The 20,471-nt window shown below is 45.5% G+C and overlaps 1 protein-coding gene across 1 annotated transcript in view; it reads right to left on the reverse strand.

The window, feature by feature from the left end:
- Positions 1-239: 239 nt before the first annotated feature.
- The window catches only part of ST8SIA1 (ST8 alpha-N-acetyl-neuraminide alpha-2,8-sialyltransferase 1), a 100,211-nt gene continuing 79,979 nt past the window's right edge, over positions 240-20,471 (reverse strand). The window contains exon 5 of the mRNA XM_081210429.1: positions 240-1,230. Within this exon, the coding sequence (XP_081066555.1) occupies positions 765-1,230 (466 nt within the window). The 3' untranslated portion in view covers positions 240-764. The remainder of the gene's footprint in view (positions 1,231-20,471) is intronic.

Raw genomic sequence — 20,471 nt, forward strand, 5'->3', positions numbered from 1 at the left:
CGAGGCCAGCTCAGAATTGTGCCCAGTTCTGCACCGTGGGATCAAATAGGTTTGGGTTTTATGACCAAGAGCAATCTGGACTGCTCAACAGCAACTATTACCTTACAGCAATAGGCCTGTGTGGAAAGACCGGGCAATTTGTTTCATCAAAAAATAAATATTTTGCTTAAAAAACATTCACATTTCTTTTAAAAAAAAGGTTTCCCATTTTATGCTACAAGGACTGGAGAATACTGCTATTGAAAGGAGTAACCTGTCATTTTCTTTAAAAATGAAACAAAACAAACAAAAAGAGAAAAATTGGCACGGTCCTATGACTTGTTCAATACTCCCTGAAAGAAACAGGAATGGTTGACTCCAGGCACCTTTCAAAATCCAGCTTTGGAAACAGAAAAAAGGAAACCAAAAGGAAACCATATCCCCAATTGAATGGGTTGCCAGTCTTAAATCTGAGCAATATGAAATACTCAGCAAAAGCCCTTTGTTACCCCCTACCCCTCTTCAAACTGCTTGATGCTCTTGAGTCACAACGTTGGCAACACCCAGTCAAATTCCGCCATTTTGCTGAGATAACCACCAATCACCTCATGAAACACTGCCCGTGAGGACTCCGACTCCTCTGTCCATCTTCAAGTTATCAATGGAGCAACTGTTATTGTAGCATTCCATGCAAATCCCATCTTAAGGTTGGGTTTTGAGTCCCCGCAGCCTTTCCCCAGTTTGTTCGTTTGGCGAGACACACCAACTCCCTCAGACCCAGGTTCTCAGGCTTCACAATGTTCCAGCTGCATTCGCAACACGCCACTTTTGTGGAGAAACCACAGCTGTAGGAATTCCTCCGGCATAGCGTGAAACCACGAATCCGGCAAGATGTTGTCGTAGTAGTGGTGACTGATAAACTTCCCATGCAGGTCCATCGAAAAGGGCCAGAACCCATAAATCGTTACTTCTTCACACAAACCCAGGGCTGCACTGACCAGGAAGAGGCCCGTCGACAGCCGCTTTCCATGGATTCCTTTGTTCTTCCAGAACTTTCCGATGTTGCGCAAGAAGTTTGGGTTGGCGAAAATCACCTTTTGCCTGGCGCCAACATCTGCTAGGGTGTAGTAGACCCTGAGAGAGGGCTCTGTCCCCGCTTTCATGGAGAAGGCCGGCATATAGATGTAGCTCTGGTTGTAGACTTTAACACTGTCCACAAAGGCTTTTCGGGACCAAAGAAGGTTCTGGAACCTGTTCAAAAACAGCAAGGGCAGGGATGGGGGGGAGATGAATAACAAGTCAATGCCTTAAAATCAATTCAAAACAGCCCTTGAAGTACTGATGGAGAAGGCTTTTTGAGACCAAAGAAGATTTTGGGGGGAAAAATATAACACTTCCAAAAAAGCAAATGGTTTACACCCTAGATTCAAATGCTGATTTGGAAAGAAATTGTACATACTGATAGCTATGATTGAAATGTTTCTGCTCTATCAATCAGATTGGTGTTTCTGTTTTCCTTTTTTAAAAATATATATTTTATTTTCAAATTTTATAATCACAGTATTTTATAAATTCAAAAAATAGAGTGTAGACCTCCCCCCTCCCCTCCCCTGGTGTTTCTGTTTTCCCATTTCATCATGTTTACTAGGGCTGGGCGAGATGTATCAATATTTCATCTAAAACCAGATTGAAATCCATATTGTGATATCAGTTTCATAATTCTTGAGCTGGCAATATATCGTAAATAATTTTTTGTACGTGTGTGTGCGCGCGCACGTGCGTGTGCAAGCTATGCAAAAATCACAACGTGGGTAAAACCATGAAGCCAGCTAATGCCTATACAGTGGTACCTCGGGTTACAGACGCTTCAGGTTACAGACTCCGCTAACCCAGAAATAGTACCTTGGGTTAAGAACTTTGCTTCAGGATGAGAACAGAAATCGTGCTCCAGCGGCGCAGCAGCAGGAGGAGGCCCCATTAGCTAAAGTGGTGCTTCAGGTTAAGAACAGTTTCAGGTTAAGAACGGACCTCCGGAACAAATTAAGTTCTTAACCCAAAGTACCACTGTACATAGCTCCATTCTGATATATCAGTACACAGTGGTACCTTGGGTTACAGACGCTTCAGGTTACAGACCCAGAAATAGTACCTCGGGTTAAGAACTTTACCTCAGGATGAGAACAGAAATTGCGTGGCAGCAGGCCCCATTAGCTAAAGTGGTGTTTCAGGTTAAGAACAGTTTCAGATTAAGAACGGACCTCCAGAACGAATTAAGTTCTTAACCTGAGGTACCACTGTATTGCAATGTTTAGCTAGTGATATATGACGATGTTGAAAAGCAGACATTGACCCACCCTAATGTTTACCCTTTGCAGAAATGGAGAATGTGAGCACACAAGCAGAGCCCGGCTGGTTCAGGCCAGCAGCCCAACAGGTCCAGGATCCCATTCTCACAGCGGCCCACCAGATCCCTGTGGGAAGTCTGCAAAGAGCGCTTTCACCTCTCCTCCAGTTTCCAGTACCTGATATTCAGACACATGCTGCTTCCAACAGTGAAGGCAGAACATCACTACTGTGGCCTGGAGCCACTGATAACGTAAGCCCCATGCATGCCTCTAATCTTCTTCTAAAGCCATCCCAGTTGGTGGCCATCACTGGCTCCCGAGGGAGCAAATTCTATAAGTTAACACAGGAAGCCGATCCCTTTGTTCTCTTTCTTTCCCTGGCATTGGGCTTTGCGTACTGACTTTCGGTGTGACGGGCTTTGGCATGAGCTGAATGCCCAGCGGATTACCATGGATTCTCGTCCTCGCCTCTTCACATCATTTGCCATCCTGGCAGAGGAATTGCAGCAGATGCAACCAAGAGCAAAGCGCTTGGAAGTGCCAGCAGGTCAGCAAGGCCACACAGAAGGGGCGTTCGCAATTATCTTAGACAACAACGCTGGGAGCCAACTTTTCAACAGGCACAGGGCCCAGTTCGGCAGATGGGAAGAAATACGGGCAGCTAAGAGGCCCCAGGGCTATGGGCCATCAGAAACTAAAAAGCCATGCAGTCTGCTCTGGCCAAACAAGGAAATATTAGCAATCACTCAGTATTCTTGCTTTGTATTTTTCTGTTGTGAACTGCCCTGGGAACTTCAAATGCAGGGTATACTACTACTACTACTACTACTACTAATAATAATAATAATAATAATAATAATAATAATAATAATAATAATAGGCCTTTCCACTTCATCCCTCTGATATAAAAAAATCATGGCGTTAAATATGATAAAGAACTACTTTGTAATGCGGTAGGTATAGCAACAGTAGAGCATGCACGGCCATGGAATTCCTCAAAGAGTTCCTTAAGTCAGAATCAGTTCCTGTAGTTCCCCACCCCTGGATCAAGGAAACTTCATATAAGATGAGGGTGTTCTTGTTTTAACAACGCCTTACTAGGGAGAGACTCTTGAGAGTCCCATGGACTGCAAGAAGATCAAACCTATCCATTCTGAAGGAAATCAGCCCTGAGTGCTCACTGGAAGGACAGATCCTGAAGCTGAGGTTCCAATACTTTGGCCACCTCATGAGAAGAGAAGACTCCCTGGAAAAGACCCTGATGTTGGGGAAGATGGAGGGCACAAGGAGAAGGGGACGACAGAGGATGAGATGGTTGGACAGTGTTCGCGAAGCTACCAGCATGAGTTTGACCAAACTGCGGGAGGCAGTGGAAGACAGGAGTGCCTGGCGTGCTCTGGTCCATGGGGTCACGAAGAGTCGGACACGACTAAACGACTAAACAACAACAACTAGGGAGAGAGGAGGAGGAGGAGACACAGTTTGACTTCTGCTCTTGCTGATAGCCCTGTCTTTCCAGTTTTGCTCTATGTTGTTACATGTAGACCAGCGGTTGTCTCCACAATTCACCCAGTAGAAGATTTAAATCCAAATAGAGAGGAAGATGGCAGTTGGGTTGGCAGTTTTGTCACAAAGTAATGTGGGGCAGCTCAATACAGTGGTACCTCTGGTTCCGAACTTAATTCGTTGTGGAGATCCGTTCTTAACCTGAAACTGTTCTTAACCTGAGGTACCACTTTAGCTAATGAGGCTTCCCGGTGCCAGTGAGCGATTTCTGTTCTCATCCTGAGGTAAAGTTCTTAACCTGAGGTACTACTTCTGGGTTAGTGGAGTCTGTAACCCGAAGTGTTTGTACCCCGAGGTCTTTGTAACCTGAGGTACCACTGTACAGTCTTTGCAAGAGATAATAACTGGCAGCAAATCTATGGACCTGACATCTCCTCTGTGTAAGCCAGTGGTAGCCAATGCGGCAGCTTCCAGATATTGAACACCTACTTCCATCAGCTGCAGACAGCATGGTCAATAGTCAGGGATGATGGAAGTTGTAGTCTATTAACATCTGGAGGGCATCCTGTCGGCTATCCCTGCTATAAGCAATAGAAAGTTGGGTGCTTTCCAAATATTCATTTAGGTTTCAACAAAACCAGCTGTGGCTTGCTTTGAGGCTGCTCATAGCTACCCTTTCCCTCCTACATCAACTCACCCTGTAATTAACTATATGAAATGCTGAAATAGCGACTTTGCGGGTCATGTGCGCCATCAGAGTCCGGGGAGGCATCATAAGCCCTGACATAAACATTATGCGAGGAAGATAAAAGAGAAGCTAAGTATAATAAGAAAACATTGCTACTATTATCCAAAAAAAGCGAACCAGAATTAGAAACACATCTGGCTCGGGAGGGCGCATTTCTTGCTTCTATTTAAATGCAAATGTCATATTCTCGGAATAGCTGGCTTTAACACATATGACGTAGGATTGGACTAATGGTAAATCCTTTTTTTTGCCAATTAATTTTTATTCATTTTTCAAATTTATAACACAACTCCAGTTAAAACTAATTTAATACACACACACCCCAAAAAATAAACCTGGCTTCCCACTCTCTCAGGTATTTCCATTTCTTCCCATTTTACATGCTGCTTATATTACAGATTTATCTCTAATTAGCATTTTTTTTTGGGGGGGGACTAATGGTAAATCCAATCTAGTGTAGTATCTGGCTAGATACCCGTGGGTTCACAAATCAAACCTGATAGAGATTGGCACCCTCAATGAACACCTTCTGGATTGTGGAGGCTGTGCTAAGTTGCCATGGCTAATAGCCACTGGTGGACCCTTCACCAAACCCAGTTTCTGGCACGCTCCAGTAGGTATCCAATCTTTTGGATCCCACACAAGCAAGTACAGTGGTACCTCGGGTTACATACGCTTCAGGTTACATACGCTTCAGGTTACAGACTCCGCTAACCCAGATATAGTACCTCAGGTTAAGAACTTTGCTTCAGGATGAGAACAGAAATCGTGCTCCGGCAGCAGCAGGAGGCCCCATTAGCTAAAGTGGTGCTTCAGGTTAAGAACAGTTTCAGGTTAAGAACGGAGCTCCGGAATGAATTAAGTACCTAACCCCAGGTACCACTGTAATGTGTATGTATGCCTTATTTCTCCCCTTCCATGGGTTTAATTGCCATGCCTACAGCTTTCAAAATCAAGAAATGGTGTCTGCGATGGGCACACGTGTCATTCAGTTTGGGATGTGAGATTGGGCCAATATCAACAGGCATTTCGTATCTCACCTCAAATGCAGCACATTTCAGGGAGGTCTGTTTATTTAGTTCTCCTGACTTCCAGTGCTATATACGCATGTGGGGCTGAGGTTGTTGTAATACTCAGGGTATGGAACCAGAGCCAGTCAATGGGGCGTCCTCCAGATCTCTTGGACTGGTTCCCCACATTTCTTCACTGCAATTTCAATCCATTGGTTGCTGCTTTTCTTTTAATATGGGTGGAAAGGAAGGTGGAACACCATTATATCGTAGCACATGTCTCCTTTGCCAGGCATCCACTGGAGGAGGCTCAGGTTGCTCTTGACGGTACATTCACAGAAGCAACCCATTTGGGCCTCCTCTGTAGGCTGTGTTCAGACATCACACTAAACCATAGTTTAGCATGATGAGGATGAGCCACAGCAAACCACTGGCCCTTGCCCTCCTCTTTTGCAGCCACAAAGATTGAAAACATCTGCTTCTGAGTAACCACAGTTTAGCACGCTGTCACCTCCAAATTCTAAATTGTGGTTAGTATTAACCAGGCATCCCCAAACTCGACCCTCCAGATGTTTTGGGACTACAGTTCCCATCATCCTTGACCACTGGTCCTGTTAGCTAGGGATGATGGGAGCTGTAGTCCCAAATCATCTGGAGGGCCGAGTTTGGGGATGCCTGGTATTAACTATGTTTTCCTTAAACAAGGCAGGCTAATAGGCCAAGGTTTGAATTTAAATTTCCAAATAAGCTCCATAATTAACATTAGCCAGTTGGTTGGGTTCGGATGACACGACCGGCTACAGTTAATCTAAACTGGAAATTAATGGTGCCATATTCCTCCCTGAAGCTGTGCTGGAGGAGGATGGAGGGTGTGAGAGCCCAAGGCTCATGGTGGGCTGTTCAGGACATGCTAAACCATGGTTGACCATGGTGTTCAAACCAGGCCATCAAATATAGACCTTGCAGGCTGTGTTTGACCCTTGCCATCTATAAGAAAGAAAGATACCAGTCTGCTAGGCTGGCACAGAAACCTAGGATGCTGCCTTAATCTGAGGGAGACTGTTGGACCATATACCCCACTACCTGACACTAGCTGGCAGCAGCTTGCCAGACTTCGCACAGAGTTCCCTGACAGCCGCCCTACCTGGAGATGCTGGGGATTGAACCTGGTACCTTCTGCATGCAAAGCAGATGCTCTACCCCTGAGCTACAGGGCTTTCCTCATCAAATCCGCAATGGCCTCTGCTTGACAGCCACCAACTGTGTTGGCCTAGGTGGGCCAATGGTCTCATGCAGTATAAGGCAATCTCTTTCCTTGGAAAACGTTTACGGTGCATTCAGTCTTCCTCACGCAGTTCATCGTTACGATCCTCTCTCTTTTCCTCACTGTAAACTAATTTATCCAAGTAAGCACAAACAGTAGTTTATCCACCCACATCTAGGCTCCTGCCTCTCCCAGTTGCTCTGTCTCAGGCTATTATCCCAGAACACTTATTTACTACAAAAAACGGATAACGCTGCGGTTACGTGGGTTCAGTTTCTACTTGTTTTGTCTGAGAGGAGGAACTCTTCCACCAGAACCACCTCCTCACTGTTCTAGCCTGCCTCTGTTCCTTTGGACATCGTTAAGCACAGCAAAAAACACATTTTCTAAAGTTCTTTGCGAGTGGTTTCTGCTTCGATGAAAAATGAAAGCAGCTCTCTGGTGGGCTTCAAGGCTTCTTTGCTTCCCCTCCCTCCCTACAGAAGGCCTGGGGAAGCTGTGACCCTCCAGATGTTGAACTCCAACTCCCAACAGCCACGGCCAACATGGCCAATGCAACAACACCTGGAGGGCCACAGGTTCACCACCCCTTGCTATAAATCAGGGATGTGCAACAGGTCGATCGCGACTGGTAGATCCCTGGGAGGTTTTGGTAGATTGCTGGGTCCCTTTCCTTAGCGTTGGGAAAATATCATCCGGCCCCAGCCCCTCACCCTGCCCTCCAGAACGGAAGATGGGGTTTACCTCAACAACTTTTCCCTGAACTCCAAAAAAGGGGGTGGATCACTGCCAGTTTTTAATTCTGCAGCAGTAGGAGTACAATATGGGCATGTCTTTAAGTTAACATCTTACATTAAAAACCTGACAGTACCGAATTATCGAAGGCTTTTCACCAAAGCCAGACTAAACGCCTTTCCTTCTGCAGTGTTGGATGGCAGGTTGAGAGGAGTTCCCTACCAGGACACACTTTGCTCGTGTGCTCAAGACATCGATTCTGTAAAACATATTTTGCTGCACTGTGCAAAATATGAGCAAGCCAGGGCTGAACTGATTTGCCCTTGCTGGTACCTTTCCCAGGAAAATCAGAGGTTCACTATGTCAGGTTCCTATTGGAAGACCGGACAAACGCTAGAACATTAGCAGTGGCAAAGTTTTTATCAGTGGTTGCAAGAACCAATGATCCCTGTCTTTTGAACAAAATGCTTGTTAAACCTGGAGGTAGGCTGTATGAATTGTGTATTGCTTTGTAACGACTTGTTGGGTCTCTGGACCATAATAAAGATTGATTGATTAATTCTGTGAGTAGATCGCAGTCTCTTGGGAGTTGGCCACCCCTGCTATAAATGAACATGCTAAACAAAACATGGAATGCCCCACTGACGTGGGAATTGGATGGATTCCTCTCAATTCCTGCTTTTGTTTCTCTTTCAGTCTAGGGACCAAAGAGACACTCAGATATTTTAGGAATTTCCTGCCAAAAGGTCCTAACTCTATTTCCCGGCTGCTGTTTGATTTCCTCCCTAAATCGTTATTCTTTGGCCTTACCTCTTTTGCTCATATGTTTATATGATCCATTGTTATCTTGGACAATTGCTGATAGCTACTTCCTCTTGTTCATCACTCACTTGACAGCTCTGTCTTCCGTTTTTCCATCTGGGATGCTTCTACTCTCAACGACATTGCTTCCTTCCCCTTCTCACTTTTTTAATGGTCCCTTTTTATTTTATTAGAATAATAACAACAATGAATAATAAATAATGCATGGAGTAAAGAAATGTGTGTGTAGATATATAGCATAATCAAACTACTATTACAATAAATTATATTGATATATATTGTCCTGCACATTATTCATTCCAAAATGTAATAATAATAAAAATTCCATGGGAATTGCTAGGGAAACTGATTAAAAATGAGAAAAAACTTGTCAAAAACCCTGGGAAGGAATCAATAAAGTATAATATTAAACTGATTCAAACCCAACTTTCGATGATGATGATTCAAGAAATAGATTGGAAGATTAAAACAAATTCAAGACCTTTTTTTTTTTTAGTTTGCTAATAAACCTGGAAGATTGTTGGCATGGCAGTTAAAGAAGAAGCAAGAAGAGAGTAGCATAAATAAATTAAACACTAATGGTAAAATTATAGATAATCCAAAAGAGATAAGAAACCAATTTGTAAGCTATTATACAGAGCTATATCGAGGAAAGCAAGGTGATGTTACAATGATGGAAGAATATTTAAAGGACAGCAAGTTACCTAAAATATCTGCCAGATCCTTTAAAATTGATTTAAAATTGATGGTACTGTATTGAGTTTTTCTACAATGCTTTAGCAATTATTATTATTGTTGTTGCTGTCAGTAAATTTTAAACCACTTCCAAACCTAGCTCTGGAACTATTCATTGGAAACAATTCAGTGATAATATAATTGTATCATTTGGCAACAGATATCCCATCATTTCCAAAACAAAATTTTGAACAGCAGACCAGTGCATTTGCACCAGCAAACAGCTCCAAAATACATGCAGGCAACTTGACTATTGCATCATCAACATTAACCCCTTTCCCCTTTAAATACCCCCTGAGAAACGCTGCGTCCACAATAAGGGCAAAACGACTTCTGACATGATCCACATCTTTAGCCTTGCCTTTAAAAACATCAACAAGCAGAGGGGGCACAGCGGGTGCCTGGATCCATACCATGCCAATGGAGGAGGAAGGTTTTGATGCCACAGCAATCTCTGTTGGTTTCATGGGACTGGCTGCACGCACAGGAATGGTGGGTGGCACTATCTAGGGAACCCCCAAGGGGGAAAGGCTCATAGCTCGGGGAGAGGTGGTGGGATGACAATGGATGGTCAGAGGGAGAAGACTGGCAGGGAGGGGAGCTTGTTGCAGCAGGAGGGGGAGACCCCCTGGCTTCTTCACCATCGCTGCCTCTTGGCCCCCTCCTCTCCTGCTTCCGCTTCTGATTGGTGGTTATGTTCAATGAGTGCTTAAAGTAATGCAGGTTAATAAAATGTTGATTAATGTATCATTATCTATTTTATAATTGTAATATCATTAAATAATGTAGTTAAAAAAATAATAAATCATGCCATTGTTGATCACTTCCAAGTTACAATAACTCACTTTTCCTTTTTAATGCAAGATTGTGTATATTTGTTTTGTTTGCTATTGTCATTATTGCTTTCGTTCTGTTTTTAAATGAAAGCATTCCGAATATTGTTCCAATGTGCTGACATCATCTAGATCTTGTCCTAGTCTTCTCCTTCTGACCACTCATCATTGTCCCACCACCACTCCCTGGGCTCTGAGCCTTCGTACCATGGGGGTTCCTCAGTTGGTGCCTCTCACTACTCCTCTAGAATTCTACGATCCTATATGAATTTAGTAAATAAGTAATAAAATAAGGGGGGGGAGCCTGTTGCCAACAACCTGCTTGCAATATCAACAACACATTTGCAGGGGAGAAAGACTCCCCGGGGAAGAGGTAAACGTTCCTGTTTGCAGGCATTCCCCCTGTCTGTTTCAATGTCACGGTGCAACACCTAGGATCCTACGTGGTATTCAATACATCTAAAGTCTCCCCTTTTGCTTTTAGAAAAAACAAAATTCCTGGAAATCCTTCCTTTTGAATGGAAACCCTGCTATGACTCCGTCGTTAATCATTTGGATCAGTTTGCTGGTGATAGGAGTCATTACAGAAAGTCTGCATCTCCTGTGAGCGATGGCGGGATTTGTCGTGATGAGCTAAGCTGTGTTTGATTACTGTTATTATGTGGAAGAAGAGAGGAGGAGAGAGCAGCTCCTGGAAGCTTATAATAAGCATTGCATCAGCCGGCTCTTTACCACTCTCTGAATTTCAGAACCCAACAGGGTCAACTCAGGGACAGGTTTAAAGCCACACAAGCTTTGTGGTTCAGTGCTAGGGCACCTGTCTTGCCTGCAGAAGGTCCCCGGTTTGATCCCTGGCATCTCCAAGTAGGGATGGGAGAGACCTCTGCCTGACATTCTGGCGGGCCACTGACAGTAGGCAGTACTGAGCTAGGTGGATCAATGATCTGAATCAATATAAGGCAGCTGTCATGGACTGGTTGGAAGCAGGGGAATGGTGGGAGGAATCAGCTGGGGAAACTCCAAGGGAAGAGGTCTCAAAGCCAGGGGATTGGTGGTGGGATGACAAAGCGTGTTCTCTCCTTCATGGAGAGCACGTGTTGCGGTGGGGGCCGCCAGGACACTCCAAAGTTTGGGGCGGGCTAATTGATCGTTGGCCACTGATGCGACTGGGGCTTCGTTTGTTGTTGGGAAGAAGTTAATGTTGCCATTTGTTGATTGACAGCCAGAAATGCTAAAACTCCTTGCACGAGGCTAGGGCTTCCTCTTTTCACCCGTGCATCGGATTGCCCGTCCCCCCCCTCCCTAGAATTAGGGTTGTTTGCTTTGACCTTGCTATGCCTGTCATGGGGTCCTCTGCTCTTGGGGCAGGGGCTCGGTAGGAATTTTGTCCATCTGGCTGATTGGCTGGGGCCATTTGGTTTTTGCCTACTGCGTAGCAAATCATCACAACTTGTAAGGTTGCGGTTAGGCATTGGTTTATGGTTTGGTTGGTTGAGGGGCATGGATTGGCTATGCCTGCCCCTCTAATGCTGCTGCTGCAAGGGATTCCGTTAAAGGAATTGGGGGCTAACTATTGCTTTTGTCCACTCTGTCAAGGGGGCTCAGGCCATAGCAATGAGCTCCTGGTTGCATTTGGGGTGAGGGCAGGTTCCCTGCTCCGTTGTTACCCCGAAGTGTATTCCCCTATTCTGACTTTCGCATCGTGCGGAACGTCAGTCTGTCCCCCATGGTGGGGGCAGATAGTCGCAACCAATGCCTAAGCAACCACTCACAAATTTGTATTTTAATAAAGTTGTGGCCAAATTATGCCAAAAATCTTAAACAAAAAATTCTGTGATTCTGTGTGAGTTCTTGGGGTGGCCCTGGGGACCTTGACATGCAAACAGTGGGCAGAGGGAGAAGAGGGAAAGGACGGGGAAGAGGAGGTGTCAGAAGCTGAAGAGGTAGCAAAACGTAGTGAGCTACAAGAGTCTGTGGCAGAGAGAAATCCAGAATCAGAATCAGAGGCAGAAGCTGAAGTGGGAGAGTGGGATGTGGGAGCCCAAGAGGAAGAGATGAGACAGGCAGATGAAGAGTCACAGGTGTTGCCCACTCCTGTTGCAACAAGCTCCCCTCCCCGCTCCCAGAACAAGAAGAGGCATGAAAGGAACAGAGGAGAGGTTGGCTGCACACAGGCGCAGTCTCTTGATTGCTTGGGAAAAGCCCTGGTGGGGAGGCTGGGACTTTCAGCCCCAACAACTGGTTTTCATGGAGGAAGACCTCTGGGAATGAGTTGCCCTGCTCATTAGGCCTGACACTCAACCAATTCTGAGGAGCTCATGTTTTTGCTAATAAAGAGTTAACTCCATCTTTGAGCTGTGTGATTACTGACTGAAGTCAGCTTTGTTTCTACGTGGTAATTTCACTTGAACAAACCTTGGGTTCCCTCAGCACAATTCGTGTCTACAAGTTAAGCCCTGAGTAGTGAAGATGGGGGAAGAAATCTATTTTGGGTCACAGCTTAATGCAAACCTTCCTAATTTCTGCTTCCAAAAACAAGACGTGAGCTGAAATGCCGCTGCCCTTCAAAAATTTGCACTTCTCAGAATTTTGTGATGCAGCTCCCAAACCAAAACATGCGTCTGGGGTGGGAATGGCTGGCATGGTAAGCGCATCAGACTAGGACCTAGGAGACCAGGGTTCAAGTCTTCCACTCGGCCATGAAGCTCACTAGGGTGACCTTGAGTCAGTCACTGCCTCTCAGCCTAGCCTACATCACAGGGCTGTTGTGAGGATAAAATGGGGTGCAAGAGAACTATGTACGTCACCTTGAGCTCCTTTGAGAAAATGTGGGATGTAACTGCAATCGATAAATAAAATATATGAAGAGTGTGAAAGCAGGGTCCCATGCTGCCAAATTCAGGGTCCCTTTCTTAAGCATTCTCCCCCATTCAGTGCAGTCCAGAGGTGGATGATGGTGGTCTGTTGCCTAATCCACTTAGGCACGAGAGCCAGTGTGGTGTAGTGGTTAAGAGCGGTAGTCTCGTAATCTGGGGAACCGGGTTCACTTCCCCGCTCCTCCACATGCAGCTGCTGGGTGACCTTGGGCTAGTCTCTCAGCCCCACTCACCTCACAGAGTGTTTGTTGTGGGGGAGGAAGGGAAAAGGAGATTGTTAGCCGCTTTGAGACTCCTTCGGGTAGGAATAAAGCGGGATATCAAATCCAAACTCTTCTTCTTCTTCCACTTCTGGGCAACAAAGGTCAAAATCAGCCTTCCTAAACTAACTGGCGGAGGAAGGCGGGTGCGGTGCGCACCGGGTGTCAGCCGTGAGGGCAGGTGACTTCCCTGTACCACCCCCACCCACACTCGCTGACTGGGCAGCGCCCTCAGACGCTCACTGCGCAGGTGGCAGGCGGCTAGGGACAATGCTGCGGCAGGCAGTTAGTGGCACCCCCCAACGCTCGTTGCATGTGCAGCTAGCAGCGCCCCTCCTGACGCTCTGTGGGCAGGCGGCAGGCAGCTAGGGACACTCACCGTGTGGGAGGCTAGCAGTGCCACCCCCACGCTCACCATGCAGGCGGCTAGCGGTGGCCCCCCCCCCACGGTTGCTGTGCGGGCAGCTAGCCCCGCCCCTGTGACACCATGGGTGCTGGGGCAGGTTGCTCCGCCCCTGCCTAAACTCTCCTATTTCTGCTTCCATGAAACCTGCCGAGCAGCAGAATCCAATGAAAGGAGAGCTCAGTTGGTAAGCATGAGATTTAGGAATCCCTGGAGGATCTTGGATTGCCCTCCACTGATCTCAAGAATCAGCCCCTTCTCTCACAAGGAGTCATGATCTCAGGAAGGGCCTTTCCTGCAAGATGTGGACAAAAAGGTTTATTCATCAACAGCCCTGCGCTGCCCTTTCGAAAAAGCCACCCATGTATCCAGCAGATTACAAAGCGCTCAATTTATGCAGGTGGGCTGGCATGTTTTCAGATGGAACAAACTGTACGTGTTTCATCACCGCTATTGATTTGAAATGCAGCTCCTGCTGAGATGCATAATTTTATTCATAGGGAAGGCTTGTCAGCACCAGTGGAAACAGTAATTATCGTGCACGCAAAATAACAATCTATCACAGCGCTGCAGTGCAGGCGCCAAATTGGAAATTCCGAAATGAATTTCCCTGAATAATTTTAAAGAAAGAGTGAGGCAAGGAAGAAGGGCTACCCCTATGCTATCCATATAATCAGTTATCAGTAATCAATATATTCAATATATATTCATATATGCTTACACATAATCAAGGCTTACAGTATTTTATAATCCATTTTGAATCAAAGGGGAAGCTGTGCCTTAGCTAACTGCAAACTGCTTGGAACAGCAAAGTCACGTGCTTCAAGAGGAGCTATTGGAAATTGGGTGGTGGGGTGGTGGGATAGACCAAGTGGCAGAACGCGAACCCTTTTGCTTGCACCAAGTCTCTGGTCTTTGGTCTCCTGAATCTCCAGTTGGAACAAAATCTTAGGGGGGCAGTGGCCTCCTTCATGAGTTCCAGGCAGTGGCAAACCACAGTGGAGAATACTGGGCTAGATGGATGGACCAATGGTCGGATTCAATATAAGGCATGGGTTCAAATGCTATGGTCATCCTTGAACACAAAAAACTAGGAACAGGGGTCATAGCTTAGTGGTAGTGCACTTGCATTTGTACATATAAAGTCCCAATCTTAAGCTTCTCCTAACAGGGCTGGGGAAGGTGGTTATCTGAAACAGCAGCTGTGCCTCTTGAAATTCTCCAGCCTGTTTAATAATAATAATAATAATAATAATAATAATAATAATAATACCCTGCCCATCTGACTGGGTTGCCCCAGCCACTCTGGGCAGCTTCCAACAGATATAGAAACATAATAAAACTTCAAACGTTAAAACTTCCCAATACAGGGCTGCCTTCAGATGTCTTCTAGAAGTCAGGTAGCTGCTTATTTCCTTGACATCTGATGGGAGGGCGTTCCACAGGGCGGGCACCACTACCGAGAAGGCCCTCTGCCTGGTTCCCTGTAACTTGGCCTCTCGCAGTGAGGGAACCGCCAGAAGGCCCTCGGAGCTGGACCTCAGCGTCCGGGCAGAATGATGGGGGTGGAGATGCTCCTTCAGGTATACTGGACCAAGGCTGTTTAGGGCTTTAGGTCAGCACCAACACTTTGAATTGTGCTTGGAAATGTACTCAGTTTGTGGATGGAGAACTTGGAGGAACCCTTCTGCTGGATTCCACCAGTGACATTTTCTCAAGAGGGGGAAAAAAACAACCTGCGAAATCTTGACTCGGCTCTGTTTGGAGCCACTTCCAGTCAGAGTGGTAGACAACACTGGCCATGGTTTAGTGGTTTGGCTTAGTATAAGGCAAGTTCACATGTATCCCAGAGTCCACACTACACGTTTCCTTCTCAGGGATGTAAGGCATGTTTGCATCTGCTCCAAGGCCTCCAGAACTATCAAGGAACCCACGTGTCACTATGACAGAGTCTCTAAGTATATGTAGCAAGGCCTAGAGAAGTCCCCACACTATAATCAGCCTTGACTTCTGTGCTATTTTCAGAGCAGATAGGACTGCAGTGGGTCGGCCAGGGCTTGGTTTAGAATCATTCCACCCCATTTGTTTCCAGACCAAATCCCAGCCATGGCAGATTTCCATACTTCTTCCTAGACAGGGACCTAACTCAAAGCTTCCAGACACGCACGGGAACATACAGAAGGACCAAGATTCAATCTCTGACATCACCAGTGAAAACAATCTCTGACCAATACTTGCGCCAACAACCTCACCACACCGTTATCTTGATTCAGGCCTAAACCAACATAATAGAATTTCAGTTCTAATTCAGCCATTTTGCACTAAAGTGATTTTGTCCCATCTAGCTCACTATTATTATTATTTTTTTAAATATTATTTTTATTAAATATTTTTCTTAGTTTACAAAAGTACGTGCATTGTCTTTTTTTCAGGTTGTAGAGTTTTTTCTATAGATCCGTTACATTTGATGTGTTTGCGTGTTCAGACCTTTAAGCCTCCCCCTTAAATAAATTCAAACAAGACTCAAATTTTGGTTTGGTTTTTGGCAGAATTTAGGCCACAACTTTATTGATTACAGCAGGTGCATGGTTGCATAGGCTCTGGTTTGACTAGCTCCCTGCACCGCTGCAGGTAGCGTTGACCCAGGGCACCAGCATAGGTCAGCCTAGGGGTGAACACTCAGATAGGCGGAAAGCTGAGAACAGGCTATGTCCACCACCCAGATGTCCCTCTGGACTCAGGCACGGGCACACACCCCTCACAGGGTTGACCAAACCATCGAGTCCCTGGATTCCTTTAACAGAATACCCTTCACATAGGGATGGCAAGAGCGTTCTCCCATCCCTATCACCTGAACCAGAGTCTATCCTCAACCTTACAAGTTGTGACGATTTGCTACGCTGCAGGCAAAACCCAAATGTCACCTGCCAATCAGCCGAGTGGAGAAAATTCCTGCCGTGCCCCTGTCCCAACGACAGATGACACACGACGGCATAGCAAGGTCAAGCGCAGCAAGCCCTAAAAATAGGGAAAGGTGGGTGGGTGTTCCGATGCACGCACTGAAAGAGTAAGGTCTGGATCACGTGCATGGGCATAAATAGGCCCTTTGATCTGTTTAGCCTGCATCCCATTGGCCTGATTGAGCCCTGCATCAAGGGACCTACCAATCGGGTGTTGTGGCTATCCAATCAAACCCACCCACAACACAGGGTTTGGTTGCCAGGTCTCACCGCAAAACGTGCCCCCTTTAAGGGAGGACCTGATATACAAAATAAAACTGGGGAAGAAGAAAAAGGGGAGATGAGTGGTAAAACTTATATTCTTTTACTTAGTGTATATGTGAGGTCCATTTTGCTTAGTATTGTCTACTCTGACTGGCAGTAGCTATCCAGGGTCCTTTCACCCCACCTGCTACCTGACTCTTCTTTGAACTGGAGATGCAAACTGACCTTCTCCTTACAGTTACAGATAGGTAGCCGCGTTGGTCTGCCATAGTCAAAATAAAAAAATTCCTTCCAGTAGCACCTTAAAGACCAACTAAGTTAGTTCTTGGTATGAGCTTTCGTGTGCATGCACACGAAAGCTCATACCAAGAACTAACTTAGTTGGTCTTTAAGGTGCTACTGGAAGGATTTTTTTTTATTTTGACCTTCTCCTTGTAAACCACATGTTCCATATCTGAGCTATGAAGCAGTTGTGTTCTTTTTTGGACCCGGCAATGTGTCAAGCGGCCCATTGATTCCCCAAGGATGTGAGAACCAAAATGCGTAGACTTCCCTTAATCAGCATTCTTTCCCACATTCCTTTTAATCTATGAATTGAAGAATGGATCGTGTGCTCAGCCCCTGTCATTATTCAAATAGCCTCGCAAAACAGTGCGGTTAAGCTAATTAAGGCTGATTCTTCAGAGAGAGAATATCTCACTTTGCATTTGCTAGCAAACATTGGAGAATAATTAGCAGTACCCTTTGCTTCCCCAGTGAGGGAAATAGACATCTAAAAGGTGAAGCTTCTGGCTGGAGTTTGCGGAGGACGGGGCCTTGCGTTTTCAGAACAGGATACGATGAAGAACGCTGATCTTTATTGCAAAGAAATCTCGATCCAATAAATCGCTGTGTCTCAATTAACCTTTTCAAGGTTAATAAAATAAAACAATGCTAGAATATGTTATCTCAGGGAAAAATCTGTTTCCAAAAAGCGTATATTAGCCCAAAGGTGTTTATTAAGAGAAATTCACACCAGAATGCTGGTGCATTTTCAAGAACTGCAAACTGCTGCAGAAATGTGGAAAAATGACAAACTGAGGAGACCAAAATTTACAGTTTCATCCAACTCTCTTCCAGTTGCTGGAATCTGAATTACATTGACTACTGAGGGGGCTGCCATCAACACCTCCCCACATCCCTGATTATATTGCCTTTGGGAAAACCTCCTTGAGAGCCAACCTTGGCTAAAAAACTGAACAACAGCAGCAAGTGGGACACACAACAACCATGTTGCAGTGTGATGCATTTCCTGTTCAAGATTCCAGACACGAAGGGAATTTCTCCCTTCCCTTTCTAATAGGCAAATCCATCAACTTAGCCCACTCGAAATCTGCTTGCAATCTGGCCAAAGACCGTAGTCCTCCTTTCCTATATCTCCCAAAAATACCAGAAAATCTAATCAGCCCTGAAGTGACACAAATGGTTATTGTCAAAATCAGTCCATGTTGCTGTGTTGCTTAGTGTATTCAATTTGCTAATGTCTCTCTCTCTCTCTCTCTCTCTCTCTCTCTCTCTCTCTCTCTCTCTCTCTCTCTGTGTGTGTGTGTATTCTTACTGTGGGTGGGAGGGTAAACCTGCAACTGTTAACGTGATTTCCTAAGACTGATTCAATATTGCTTCAGCTTGGCACAAGGTGCACAAAAACCCCTCCATTTTTGTCTACGATGAATTCAGAAGAAGCAGTTCAAAAGAATGGAGACAACAAGGTATACAGGCACATCTTTGTTTGGGTTGTATGACCATAATGCAGTTTTGCCCAGGGGATGAGGAGTAGAAACAAACCCCTAATTTTCTGTCTACTGTTCCAAAAGATTTGTTCTCAACAGATGACAAGAATAAAGTTGAGGTTGCCCTTGGAAGTGTCTGCCTCAAAACTAATTTTTCCTACCTGTCTGCTCAATGCCTCACTCTCAAGGGGATCATTAAATGAGTCTTCTTCTTGTTGTTGTTTGTTTGTTTGTTTGTTTGTTTGTTTGTTGTTATTTACACCCCGCCCATCTGGCTGGGCTTCCCCAGCCACTCTGGGCAGCTTCCAACAAAATACTAAAATACAGTAATCCATTAACATTAAAAGCTTCCCTAAACAGGACTGACGTCAGATGTCTTCTAAAAATCTGGTAGTTGTTGTTCTCTTTGACATCTGGAGGGAGGGCATTCCACAGGGCGGGCGCCACTACCAAGAAGGCCCTCTGCCTGGTTCCCTGTAACTTGGCTTCTCGCAGTGAGGGAACCACCAGAAGGCCCTCAGCGCTGGACCTCAGTGTCCGGGTAGAACGATGGGGGTGGAGACATTCCTTCAGATATACTGGATAACCCAGTCATGTCCAGCTCCCAAGCGACTGCGATCTACTCCTAGTATTTAAAAATGGCAGTGATATAACCAATGTTATTGCCAAGAGTTGTCAAGCTTTTTGGGGAGACAGTGTCCAAAGTTGAGCTTTTTTAGGAGGGAGTGACCACAGTTATTTTTTGTTTGTTGGGGGGGGGAAACAATCTTCCCACGAATGGCCAGCTGCACACCCGCAAACGACCAGTTGGACATGCCTGACATAACCCCACAGGCTGATGGGCCTGGCTATTTCAATGCTTAGATCTCTTAGCATCTTGAGGAAATATAAACATGGGGATGGGGAGAATGAATAGGGTCTTTTGTCCTACATTAGAAATCCTCTGTTTGAAGGACTGTCCAGTTCATCCTATTTAAATAGAACTGCCCATCAACAGTTAGCACTGGGCAGGTGACCGAGAAGCCACACAGGTCATCTTGTCACAGTATTAATTTTGGACACAGCACTTGCAAAATTTTGTAAAAGTGATATGTAAAAGGACGTACACAGAGAGAAAGCAACAACGGCTAACCAAAAGCTTGATTTTTAGCAATGATCTGATCCTTCCTCTCCTACCTCAACATCCCCCCAGATGCTCCACATTGGCACAAGTTTTTGAGTCAAACAGGGAACTGGGGAGACTGCATGGAGTTAGGACCTCAGTGCTTATACCTTAGCAAGATAAAAGATTTGAGATGTTCTGCCCTTGAACAGGGCAGACAGGTGAGATCAAATACCATGCTCAAAATTCGACCACCAGCTGAAAATCACAGCAAGCAACTAGCCCTCCGAGCAGTCAAAAGTACAGGCAGTCTAAAATTATCCCCTGCTAATTAAATAAAACAGGGACAAATGCACTAACGTGTTTTCTATGTCTTGCACTCTGGTAGCTTAACTCGACGGAGCAGCTGGCTTGCGTCTTAGTCATCCAGAATACGTGTGGAGACTTTACAAATAAGATAGCCATCCCCGGGAGGATCTACGAAACGGAGGGTGAGGCCCCAAAAATGATTTATAATGGGGGCGCCAACATGATGTCCTTCAAATGTTGTGGACAGCAACTTCCTACAGCCCCAGGAAGCATGGCCCCTGGTCAGAAATTATAAGAGCAAAGGCCCACAACTTGGCTCCCTTTGCTTTAGGAGAGCTGCCACATGACTGGATGCTAGGTTAACTGAAGAAAAAAATATATATTGGACATGAAATTATTTCGAAGGTCTGAACTAGATGGGTCACAGTGCTAGAAACTCAGATATATAAGCTAATCGCCAAATGGCACCTTAATCCTGGGTTAGGGTTGCCACAACAGAATGCCTAAGTGCCATTTCGCTCCAATGTGGTGGCTCCCAATTAGCTAATTAC

Source organism: Podarcis bocagei, assembly GCF_964188305.1.
Source record: "Podarcis bocagei genome assembly, chromosome: 10".
In the NCBI taxonomy this organism is placed as follows: Eukaryota; Metazoa; Chordata; class Lepidosauria; order Squamata; family Lacertidae; genus Podarcis; species Podarcis bocagei.